Source organism: Bos indicus x Bos taurus, chromosome 10 (genome assembly GCF_003369695.1).
Source record: "Bos indicus x Bos taurus breed Angus x Brahman F1 hybrid chromosome 10, Bos_hybrid_MaternalHap_v2.0, whole genome shotgun sequence".
NCBI classification, from domain to species: Eukaryota; Metazoa; Chordata; class Mammalia; order Artiodactyla; family Bovidae; genus Bos; species Bos indicus x Bos taurus.
Window position 1 is genome coordinate 14,645,787 of NC_040085.1, and position 12,124 is coordinate 14,657,910.

Here is a 12,124-nt window from a genome sequence, read left to right on the forward strand (position 1 = left end):
ACTCTGACTTTAGATTCCTTTTTGCTCTTTACACATTATAACTCGTTATTGGCTGTTTTCTATTAAAAAAATTTGGTGTTTCCTCCTCCAAGGTTTTCTTCTGAGGAATTTTCAGTTATTTTGTGAATATTTGTCCTCATTTTGTGGGTACAGCTTCCGTCGTACCCATCTCAGTTTATACATTCACTCAGGTGGATCCAGATCACGGGTGAAGTTACTCTCAGCCGTCACCCCTGAACAGTGCCTGTCACACAGAAGGTACTACGGAAGTGTTAGCTGCCTCAATATTGGATCAGCTCTCATGAATACTTTGTGAGTCAAAACTTCAGGGTAATGCAGGAGGAAGAACAGGTCTGAGAACTGACAGTGGAGCCGCTTCACTGGAGTGGGGTCAGAGGCTTCTGCTTCTCCGATGGGAGATTGGGAATTTTAGGCCTGGAGGCTATACTGAGCAGCTCACAGAGGTCCCTCCTTTTTAATTCCTCAGGACACCAGTAGATACTGTCTTCTCCCAGCAATTTCTACTTATCTGGCTCGGTGGTTGAGCTGCCTGTGAGAGAGATCCTTATACCACTGGGCCATGCCAGGGCAGGCTGCACTGGGACACCAGCTGCTTGGAAGAAGATTGTGAAATTAGTGTTAAAGGGAAGCCTGTGAAGACAGGCAGGAAATGAAAACAGCACAAATGTTATATAAATGAGCATTTCATTATTAGGCAGCATGTGGGGAAAGCTCTGGGGCCTGATCCCGTAGCACCCAGAGGATGAGAGTGTTGTTAAGTTGCTCATAGTTTCTGCAAGCCTAGTGGCTTACTTATTCCAGGGGAGTTGGAGTAGGGGTGGGGGGTGCTGTGCCCCCTCGCTAGCTGAAGGCTCAGGTCACATTCTGCGCACACGTCCCTCCAAGGCCTCCAGTTCAGCCAGCACTTCCTTGGGCAGATCCTGGTTGACCTGTTCTGTCAGATAGCTCCGAATGTCATGAACCTCCTGTTGCCAAAAGTCCTTGGGGAGGGAGAACAACTGGGTGGTGTCAATGGCTCCCAGGCTGCTGAGATCCAAGGCGCCTTCCTTAGGCACCAGCCCGATGGGTGTCTCCCGGGCACTCTCCTCCCCGTCGAGCCGTCGGCAGATCCAGTCTAGCACCCGGGCATTCTCTCCAAAGCCTGGCCACAGGAAGCGGCCTGCCTCGTCGCGCCGGAACCAGTTGACGTGGAAGATGCGGGGCAGCTGGACCCCCTTGCGCCCCTCCATGCTCAGCCAGTGTTCAAGGTAGCGCCCAAAGTTGTAGCCGAAAAACGGCCGCATGGCAAATGGGTCATGCATGATGACCTTCCCTGGGGAGGGGAGCAGGATGGGTAAGGAATCTCCTTTCTTACTGGAGAAAAGTATCCCGCCTCCAGCTGGAGGAAGCTGTGAAATGTCGGTGGTACTGGAATATTCTTAAGGCAGGGCTAGGGGAAGGGAGTGGGGAAAAGATACACCTGGAAGGGGTGGGCAGGAGGAAGGTCTGGCTCAGGGAGGGAGAGAAGAGGCAAGGTGGGCACAGGAGTGAAGCAGGGAGGGCACTCACCTTTGTGTTCAGCCGCTGCAGTGGCCTCGGAGCGCATGGCACTGCCCACAAACACCCCGTGGCGCCAGTTGAAGGCCTCATATACCAGGGGGACTCCTGGGACACCAGGGCACACGGTCACAGGCAGCCCTTATCTTTGCACCATCACTCTATCCCTTCTGGTGATCTCAGCTCCTACTGTCTCCTAGGACCTCCACTGTGGATTTTCAAACCCCATGCCGCCCGCCTCCACCTTGATTCTCCAGGTGGGGGCGCTCTACAGGCAGACAGCTGTAGTTAGCAATCCAGGTTGAGGCCCTCTGAGCTTTAAATACAAGAGGGAGGTGCGCCCTGATAGGGAGCCTGACTCTTAACCCAGAAGGCACAGAGCCTACATGATGTTTACCTTTGGGTCTACGGCCTCCAAAGATGATGGCGTCAATGGGGACTCCTTCTGGGGCCTCCCAGGCGGGGTCTATGATGGGGCACTGGCGAGCCGGGGCACAAAAGCGAGAGTTGGGATGCGCACAGGGCTCCTTGTCACCTGGCAGAGCAAATACAAACACTATCACTTCCAAGGGCATGTCCACTCCCAACACATATACCTTTGCAGGCACTCTTGCACAATTTCTTTTTGCCTCATCAGCTCCCTGCAACCTTGAGTTGGAGGTTGGTAGGGAGAAGGGAGCCAGAACATCTCCCCTGAAGATCAAGTTATTTATCCATGATGGTGCTGCCAACTGAGTTATGGGAGAAAAGAATGGGAGAGGAACTGGGGTTTAGCAGGATATTAATGTTTATGCTAAGTTACAGAACTTGGCCAGTGCTCAAGGGAATGGGGTTAAATACTGTCGTAGAGTTATAATAGAAATTTTGCCCCAGAAACTCTTCTTTTATGAGATTATTATTTAAATAAACACTCAAACCTAAAGCAAAAACTGAGACTGTCAGGTCAGTATTTCAGATAACTGACTTTCCATCAGCAAATGGCGGAAGACAGAATTTCCTGAGTTATCAAAATGCAAACAGGAACTAATTTTAAAGCTAGCAGTATTTTGGTAATTTCCCTGGGTCTGCTTAGACCCTGCTGGAGTGACAGGGCTTGAAGAACTCAGTTGAGGACGTAACCTGGACAGTGGTAACCTGAGGAGACCATTTTAGGCCCCTTCAGATGCATGGAGAGGAGTTGGGACCAAGTCAGTGGCATATGTATAAAGCCCCATCATGGGGGCCCTGAATGGGCACAGTGCTTTCTCTGCTAGAAGTTGCTGCTCAAACCTGGGGGGCAAGGGAGTCACAGACCCAGTGTACCCTGCCCTGCTCCAGCCCCAGCTCCTGCCTCCACTCTCATATAAGCACCATCCCTTACGCTTCTCTCTGGCACTTTCATCCCCAGTTCAGGACCTAGCTCAGGGTATTATTCTGAGAATTGAAGCTGGTACAACACGCCCTAGTAATACCCCTGAATCCAGAGATGATGAAAGGGTTGGGCAACTAGCCTGTGGGGAAATATGAAAGTTTCTTGGATTTCTCAGTTGGGTGGGAAGGCTGAGGAGGGCTTAATGATGGTGTTAGAGAAAATGAAGGATGATTAGATGAAGAGTGTGACTGCTAAGCCAGCCTGGAAAACTTGAATGTAAGCTTCAGTGACCACAGGCCACCCTCCCCTGCTAAGCTCTTCTTTGCTCCCAACCCTAGATCTCGGCTCTCTAAATGCCAAAGGCCACTAAAAGCTGAAGGTCCAGAGTGCAGGGCTGGGGGAAGGGGAGGGCGGCAGGGCACTGGAGAGTAATGACAGGGTTGAGAAACTAGCTTCCAGGAGAGGCTAAAGAGCTGGTCTAACTTCGTTTGAAAGGACTGGGGTGAATATGTTGGAAGAGCAGGGGAAAGTTAACAATACTGACCTTTAGCCAATGGTTATTTTAGGGGGGTGGTGGTGGGGACCCATGGGAGGGGAGGGGCAGGCTTCCTCCTTCCTAATGGGTCAACTTTATGGATTGTGCTTTGAGTCCAATTCTTTCTGTAATAATTTCCAAGACAGCCCTTCCCCTTTAAAAACATTCAGCTTATATTAATTGAGAATTTACTATGTATTCAGCACTATGTTGAACCTTTTACATGCATTATTTAATCCTCCAACACCTTGTGAGCTAGGTACTGTAATAACTACCCCCATTCAAGTGATGGGGACCCTGAAGCTCAGGAGGTTTTAGCAACTCAGTCAGGCCACAGAGCCAATGTTTGGTGGAGCTGGGATGTGACTTGAGATCTTGCTTAGGGTTAGAAAACAGAACATTCATAACTCCCTGTGCCTCCCAGAGTTCCTGGGAGGTGGCTGCAGGTTGAGGAAAACTTTACATCAACAAGGTGCTGAGCCCCGGGTCTGACTAACCCCTCATACCAGGTTTCCAGGGTTTGCCTAGCCAGGAGGTCACGGTGATGCCAGGTGGAAGAGGCTGATCAATGCCCTCCCAATACACGCCGCCATCGCTGGTCTCAGCCACGTTGGTGAAAATGGTGTTACTCTGGATTGTGGCCATAGCATTGGGGTTGGTGGTGGCAGAGGTGCCAGGGGCCACCCCAAAGAAGCCATTCTCAGGGTTGATGGCCCGGAGTCGACCTGTCGAGAGGAGAAGTGAAAAAAAGGAAGGACTAACCAGGAAGAGTTGAGAGGCTCAGTCTTGGAAGGTCTTGCTCAGCTCCTCCCTGCCCTGAGCTAGACCCTAGATCTGAGGGGAAAGGCTCTGCATCTCCAGGGTAGGGGGCTGCCAGGAGGCAGGGGGGGTGGGGCGGTCGTTCAGGAAAATGTTCTCACTGACAAAGTTCACCCTGAGCAGTGAGGGGAGCGTCGAACCAGAACCCAGAGTATGATCTGAGGGCCTCTCACCATCACTGTCAAACCTCATCCAGGCGATGTCATCCCCCACACACTCCACTTTCCAGCCTGGCAGTGCCGGCCGCATCATGGCCAGGTTTGTCTTGCCACAAGCACTGGGGAAGGCGGCTGCCACATAGCGCTTCTTCCCCGCTGGATTGGTGATACCTAGGATCTGCGAGTTGGGGAGAGAGAGGACAAGGAAGAGAGCACCAGACAGAGGTCAGGAATGGTCTGCCTGGGAAGGACAGTTAGGGGTCGACAGGGAGGACCAAGGTTTATTCACTATTTGGGTACACCGCCTGGCCATGGGGCCTGGGGTGGCAGCAAGGGGAAGCCCCCCAACAGTCAGCAGCTTCAGGCCAAAACTTCAGGCATTTGGGCTGAGTCCTTGGCCTCCAGTCTGGCAGTGGAGAGGCGAGGCTGAGGCTGACTGGTCAGGCCCTGCCCCTGGCCTGCCCCCTTCAGATCCTCACCAGCCCCTCACCAGCATGTGCTCCGCCAGCCAGCCCTCATCCCGGGCCAGCCGAGAGGCGATGCGAAGGGCAAAGCACTTCTTGCCCAGCAGGGAGTTGCCACCATAGCCGCTGCCGAAGGAGATGATCTCCCGCTGGTCAGGCACGTGGCCAATCAGGGTTTTCTCTGGATTGCATGGCCACTGGCTCACCGGCTCCCCTGGGGACAATGGATTCATGGGGCTGCTGGCAAGGGCATCAGGCATCAGGGTGTCAGGGGCTGGAGGGACTGGGGTTGGCAGGAAAGACACTGGGAGCAGTGGTGTTGTCAATGGGTGGCTAAAACCTCCTACCTCATGACACCTGTCAGCTCCTGTGCCCCTATTCTTGGATAATTCTTCTCAATCTTGTGCAAATGACTTTGTCACCACAGACTCACTCCCAGCCCACTCCTGCTCTAGAACATGGGACTTTACTATCTCACTAATCAGGATGGCTAGGATGTGGGGTTCCCTCTGAATACAAGCTGGCCTCTGTGTCCTCCCCTGGGCAGAGCAGGTGCTCACCTTGCCCAGTCAAGGGTTGGCCCACAGAGTGAAGACACTTGACAAAGTCGCCATCTCCCAGGGCCTGAAGCACAGGTGTCCCCAACCGAGTCATAATCCGCATGCTTGCCACCACGTAGGCAGAGTCCGTGAGCTGCACTCCGATGCGGGACAGCGGGGAGCCCACGGGACCCATGCTGAACGGAATCACGTACATGGTTCGGCCTATGGAGGAAAACGCCCCCTGGATGAAGGGTTCCAACCTGTTGATACCTTCAGTGCCCCTGCATCTGTGTCCCTGCCCTGATTACCCAGCATGCAGCCTGGAAACCTCTCATCCACAGCTTGCTGGAACTCAGCTGGGGACATCCAGTTGCCCAGCTGCCCACGGGCCCCACCAGCCGGGAGTGGCACCGTGTCCCGTTGAGAAGGAGTTACAATCACCGTCTTGCTCTCTACTCGTGCCACATCCTTGGGGTCTGTGCAGGCCAGCCAGCTGGGGGAGAGCGGATATCAAGAAGATAGTGGCCAGCAGACTGCCCTCACCCCAGACCCACTCTTTCATGTCCAGCTTTGTCTCCAGGTCTTCTGTTGGCCTTATTTTTTCCCATCCATTTGCATCTCAGTTCTTGCCCCAGATTTTTTTTTTTTAATTTTTGGATCTTAGTTTGCGGCATGCCAAGCACATGGGCTCAGTAGTTGCAGTGTGTGGGCTTAGTTGCTCTGCACCATGTGGGATCTTAGTTCCTGGACCAGGGATCAAACTCACGTCCTCTGCTTTGCAAGGCAGATTCTTAACCACTGGACCACCAGGGAAGTTCTCTCCCCAAGATTTTGTCCCAGTCTAAGGGGTAGTTCCCTTGGCCCCCAGCCCTCTAATGGCCTGTGCCCTGGCAGAAACTCCCTGAATTTGTTAAGTAAAAAAAAAAAAAAGTAAAGGCTTTTATTTGTATCAGCTTAACATAAAAAACCACAATAATTTCTGATGGTTTCCCTCAAAGCTCCATTCTGCTTATTCCATTGGCATGGTCTATTTAAAATTGGATTTTGTCTCGGTAAACACAAAGTGGCCTCGTCCACGGAGCTGCCCCCATTTCACAGGTTGCTGGGCTCAGGACTTACCAATTGTTGTACTTAGGGAGTTTTCGGATGAGTCCCTGCTGTTCCAGCAGGGCCAGTGTGGCAGTGTTCTCCGCCTCGGTCCCATCACAGATGTGGATGCCCTCTGGTTGGCACAGGCGGGCACTGTGCTCCACAAAGTCTCGAACCTTAGCAGGCAGTTGGCCCAGATCTCCGCTGAGGACTCGCAGCGTCTGGATGCTACACCGTGACGCCCAACCCCAGGGGCTCAGCCTGTGCCAGCTAAGCCTGCAAGAGAAGAAACAGAGAGGTAATGGGCCAGGTGTTCTCATGGAAGATGGGCAAGTCAAGGGTACAGAGGGCTGGGCCTCTAAAGACGAGCTAAAGTCTGTCTGGGTATAGGCACCACGAAGAAGTCAGACTAGGTGAAGGAGACGGGTTCAGGCCATGTGTATTTTGTGGCCTTTATGAGGCTTAGTGAGGGTGTCTCCTGATTAGCAAGGGACAGGTATCACCAAATGAGCATAAAGGCACATGTCTGGCAATATGGAAGTATATGTTTAGGCATGCTGATGTTATTGTAGGCTTGGCTCATGCCCATGATTTACTATGTCTGGTCAATGTCTGGAAATGAGCAGGTGTCCTGTGGCCCAAATGTCAATAAATTGTGCCCAGGTGACAGCTTCATGTGTCTGGTGTTCTTTTCATTCTCAAATATAGTTTTGCATGCTGGAAGACTGTGAAAGCTTCAAGCAGAGGACCAGGTCTGGGACATGGTTAAGTCCCAGTTTTCTCAATTTGGGCCCTTGCACAAAGAGTGGGTGATCGGATCTCAGGGTTCCAGGCATTGTTTCTGTGGCTGCCCAGCGGCCCAACAAGGATTGGATAAAATGTTGCCACTGGGTAGGTAGGTATTTTCAAACTGTGTGGAAGGCTGACTGTCAGGGAATATCACTGGCTGGGCTGCATGCCCCAATTCTTAGAACAGAGCCCCTGGAATCTGTCCCTTCACACCCCTAGGAGAGGGAAAAGTAGGGTCTGCTCTGATTGGCCTGGACCCAAGGTGGAGTGATCCAGAGAGAGCAAAGGCCAAGAAAGGGAAGTTACCCTCCTCCTATGCCAGGGCCTTGCCCACCAGAAACTGTACCCCACACGCCCAGTACTGCATGACCCTGTCCCTCCCTTGGCTCTCTTTCCTAGAACACAAATTGCCTAGAGCTTTGGAGGTGGGGTGGAGCATTAGACTCCAGGGTGCTCAGACTCACAGGGAAGAAGCCTGGGGAGGAGAGGACACTCAGGCTGTGCCTGGAAGCTGGGTGGCTTCACTGGGCAGGGCAGGGTGGAGACCTAGTGTGGCCCTAGGGGCAGAGGAGGAAGCCTTCTGGGACCTGTTCTGTTCTGCCTCTGAGAGTTTCCCCCAAGCATTAATTTTAAAGGCATTCAGCCTTGGGGAGAACCTCTCTCTGTGGGGAGGCTGCCTCTGGGAGTCTCCTGTGAAGCTCCCCCTGCTCTTCTCCAGTCTCTGGAGTGGGACCTTCTCCTTTTTATCTGCTCCAGAGACCACCCACAATGGCTGGCCTAGTGGAACCAGCTGTGGGAGAGACAGCGGGTCGGCTCAGACTCTGAGACAAAAGCTGAGAAGGGAGACTACAGAGGGAAGACAGAAAGCTGTGAAAAGGGGGTGACGATAGACAGGCAGGGCCTGGGGGTTCGTCCTGGACAGGGGATGAAGCCAGCCAGGTAAGAATGAAGGCAACTTAGTCCCTACCTCTACCATGCCTTCCTCCTTCTTGGGACCCCAGACTCCTCTAGCTGTGCAGGGCTCCCCGCCAGGTTCCCATCCGGGGAAGGCCGGGGAATGGCTGTTTACCTTCTACCTTCTTTAGGGAGCTCTGAGCTCAGTCCCCAGGGGGTTCGTGCATCCTTGACCCCAGGGCCCTACTTTTCCTCACTGCAACCTGTGGAACCATTCACATCTGTACCAAGCAAAGGAGGAGATATGGGGATTCGGCCCCGCGAGGGCGAGAGAGGAGGGGAAAGGAAGTTCTGAGAGTGGCAGATACAGACGCTGTGGTCAGGGACCAGTAAAGCAGGGAGAGGGAGGAGGGGACGGAAACCGAGACACCCGGAGCGGCTGAGGCCGCCCCGATCTCCGGCGTGACGCACGACCCGAGAGGACGAGATCCAGACACACTCGCCACCTGCCCGCCTCCTCCTCTCGGATGCACAACCAGGCTGAGCGGGGCGAGCAGGACAACGCATATGGCAGCCCTGAGCGGGCGAGCGCGGCGGAAAGTGAGGGTCGGCCCCGGTCTGGGGGTCACTCACCGCAGGCCGGGGCGGTACACAGCGGCCATGGCACCTGCGCTGGGGCTGCGGGGTGGCCGCGAGAACCGAGCGGAGCCGGGGAGATAAGGAAGGCGGGGAACGAGGGAGCAGCGCCGAGAGCGGGAGCTCAGGCTAGGCGGGAGGCGCTTAAAAAGGAGGCGGGCCGGCGCAGGGGCGGGACCCAGCAGCGCCGGGAGACCCTCTCTCCGCCCCCGTGCTACCCGCGGGTCCGCCCAGCCGCGGCCCCAGCCGCTGCATCCTAGCCCCCAAACCCTTGTCTCCCATTGGAGGATTGGTTCCTCTCCTCGGCTCCCCTCCCCGAAGCCCCGCCCCACCGGTCCGCCTTGCCCACTGCACATGATGTAATTTTGAGGACTCTTGCTCCTGGGAAATAGCGACTGGCAGGCACCGTGGCAAACAAGCCAAGAATTAGGGGCGAGGCCAGGGGCTGAACCCACGGGAAGCTGGAGGTTTAGAAGCCGGGGGCTGGGGCTTTGCCTTTCCCTTTCCTCCCGGGGCTTGGGCACTCTGGGCCCAGGCTCTTCTGTTGTCCAGGACTCTAATATCATGGTTCCCGCAGTCCCTAGCTCCCAAACCCCTGTTTCTTCTCCCAGAGATGAGGATTCTTCTCTGCCCTACCATGGTGGTAATGTCTCTCCACCCCAGAATCTCTTCTTTGGGGCTCTGGGCTGATCATTCCCTCCACATTCCCCTGAAGAACGCATCTGCCCCAGCCAACCATCAAGTCCTCTGGTAATTTCTCAAGTTATGTCTCCATCCAGACATCTGTCTTCAGCTTGAGGCCCTGGGTATTATCCCAAATGCCATAGCATCTCAAACTCAACATGGCTATGGTAAGCCAGCATCCATTCCTTATTTCTGTTAATAGCACCCTGATGTTCCTTTGGGGAACCACCTCCTCAAACTCTGTGGTCCTGTGGCCTCTTGGGGGTGGGCTCTGAGCTTGGCCAAATTGTGTGTTCTTTACTCTGGCCATAGCCAGTGGAAATGTTCAGGAATGGGGATGGTGTCTCTCTCTCTCAGGCTTATTCTGTCAGCTTTCAAAATGGGCTCCCTGTCTGCTGGGGTTGCTGGACTGGAGGAACCTAAGCCTGATGCTGCTGGGTGTCAGCTTGGCCCTTCAAAGGAGAAACCTGCCTGAGATGGAAGCCAGTCTAGAGGAAGCAGGCCGACGGACGGAGAGCAACAGATTCCTGATTCGAGAGTTCAGTTCAGTTCATTTCAGTCGCTCAGTTGTGTCCGACTCTTTGCGACCCCATGAATCGCAGCACACCAGGCCTCCCTGTCCATCACCAACTCCCGGAGTTCACTCAGACTCACGTCCATCGAGTCAGTGATGCCATCCAGCCATCTCATCCTCTGTCATCCTCTTCTCCTCCTGCCCCCAATCCCTCCCAGCATCAGCATCTTTTCCAATGAGTCAATTCTTCGCATGAGGTGGCCAAAGTACTGGAGTTTCAGCTTCAGCATCATTCCCTCCAAAGAAATCCCAGGGCTGATCTTCAGAATGGACTGGTTGGATCTCCTTGCAGTCTAAGGGACTCTTGGTGAACCCAGGCTGCATCCTGGACTCAACCTCATGTGTATGTATTTGGGACAATTTCTTCCAGTCCCTACATCCAAACTCTGTCTATAGCCACTCCACTGCAAGCATCTGCCTCTTTGTGCCTGCTTTCTGGCCTAAAGATGTGCACACTGGTGGTGTCACAACCACCCTTTCAAAGTGATGCTGAAAGCCCAGCTTGTCTGTACACTAGTGCTGAATCTAATCTTGGCAACAGAGTTTTGGGTGAAGTAGAAAAGAATTAACTTTATTACTTTGCCAGGCAAAGGAGGCTACAGTGGGTTAATGCCCTTAAAACTGTGTGTCCCAATTTGGAGAAGATAGTGAGAAATTTTATAATAATTGTTCAAAGAGAGCATGATCAATTTGTGGATGTTCTTCTGATGGGTTGGTGGTGAGGTAAGTAGAAGTCAGCATCATCAACGTTCATCATCAACTGGTACATGCTTGTGGATAGCATACCATCATTTGATAACTTCTCCCACCTGGAAAAGTTTTCAGAATTTGCAAAATAACTCAATGATATTATTATGTATATCAGTTGCTAGGGAAACAGGACCTTGCCCCATAGTTGCCCTTAACTGTCTCCCTGGTCTTGCATCCCTTCCCTTCCCCAAGCAGTTCAAGTTAACAACTGCTTGAATCTGTCCATTGGAGCTCAGGGAAGGTCATGGAGGCTGAATGAGGGCTGTTTCCTATAATCAAAGAAATGGGGGACACAGAAAGTCTTTGCACCTAGGAGCCCCACGGAGCCTAGCTTGATATCAATAGGTCATCATCTCTTGTGCTCTCATGGTTCCCTATCAGCAAATGGAACCACTATCTAGCCAGTTGCCCCAGAGGAACCTGAATCAGTCTGGACTCTTCCTTCCTTATCTTCCACAGCCAATCACACACCAGGACCTTTGGATTTGTACTTCACAATTAGCTCTCAAATCAGTGTCTGTCCACTTGACCCTTGCCTTAGTTCAAGGTTTATCTCTCACTTGGCTTCAGACAATAGCTTCCAAGCACCTGCTTGGCCTCCCACATCTCCAAATGCTACTCCCTCTCCCTCCCACTAAGTTCTTCTCCGAACTTTGCACATAAGTGCACTTTGGAAAATTAAGAGAGAAGGATAGTGTTTATTGTATGGCCACTAGGTGCCAGGCTCTGAACCAGCAGTTTTACACGCATGTGTGTGCGTGTTCAGACGTGTCTGACTCTTTGCGACCCCAGGGCTGTAGCCCGCCAGGCTCCTCTGTCCGTGGGATTTCCCAGGTGAGAATACTAGAGTGGGTTGCCATCTCCTCCTCCAGGGGAATCTTCCCGGCCCAGGGATGGAACCTGCATCTTCTGGGTCTCCCGCACTGGCAGGCAGATTCTTCACTGCTGAACCGCTGGGGAAGTTCTCTACATGCACAGCCTCATTCCATTTCACAACAACTCTGTTTTATCGATGTGGCCACTGAGGCTTAGAGTTTAAGCCATTTTTTCAAAGTCACACAGCTGATCAGCAGGAGAAACAGAATCTGAATCCAAGTTTTTCTTTTTTTTTGAATCCAAGTTTTTCTCACTCTAGTTACCAAGTTGGTTTTTTCCCCCTGCAATTCTATATTGTCTCTGATTTATCATTAAGAAAAAAAAAATGAGATCATAGCATTCTTAGGCTTAAAATTCCTTGAAGGCTTCCTACCACATGACAACTGATGTCTTTCATAATTTGGCT

At 52.7% G+C, this 12,124-nt stretch overlaps 1 protein-coding gene across 2 annotated transcripts; it reads right to left on the minus strand.

Annotated features, from left to right (window-relative positions):
* Positions 1–686: 686 nt before the first annotated feature.
* Positions 687–8,982, minus strand: PCK2 (phosphoenolpyruvate carboxykinase 2, mitochondrial). Of its 2 annotated transcripts, XM_027553242.1 has the most exons (10): positions 8,832–8,982; positions 6,546–6,791; positions 5,735–5,919; positions 5,445–5,648; positions 4,911–5,098; positions 4,436–4,598; positions 3,950–4,168; positions 1,955–2,092; positions 1,570–1,665; positions 687–1,333 (listed from the first exon to the last, which is right to left on the minus strand). In XM_027553242.1, exons 1-10 carry the CDS (start codon positions 8,858–8,860, stop codon positions 879–881), a joined length of 1,923 nt encoding a protein of 640 aa, XP_027409043.1. In that variant the 5' UTR covers positions 8,861–8,982; the 3' UTR covers positions 687–878. The 2 variants fall into 2 exon arrangements, with proteins under 2 accessions (XP_027409043.1, XP_027409044.1); XM_027553243.1 differs by lacking the exon at positions 5,735–5,919 and having other exon boundaries at positions 8,832–8,979.
* Positions 8,983–12,124: the final 3,142 nt, after the last annotated feature.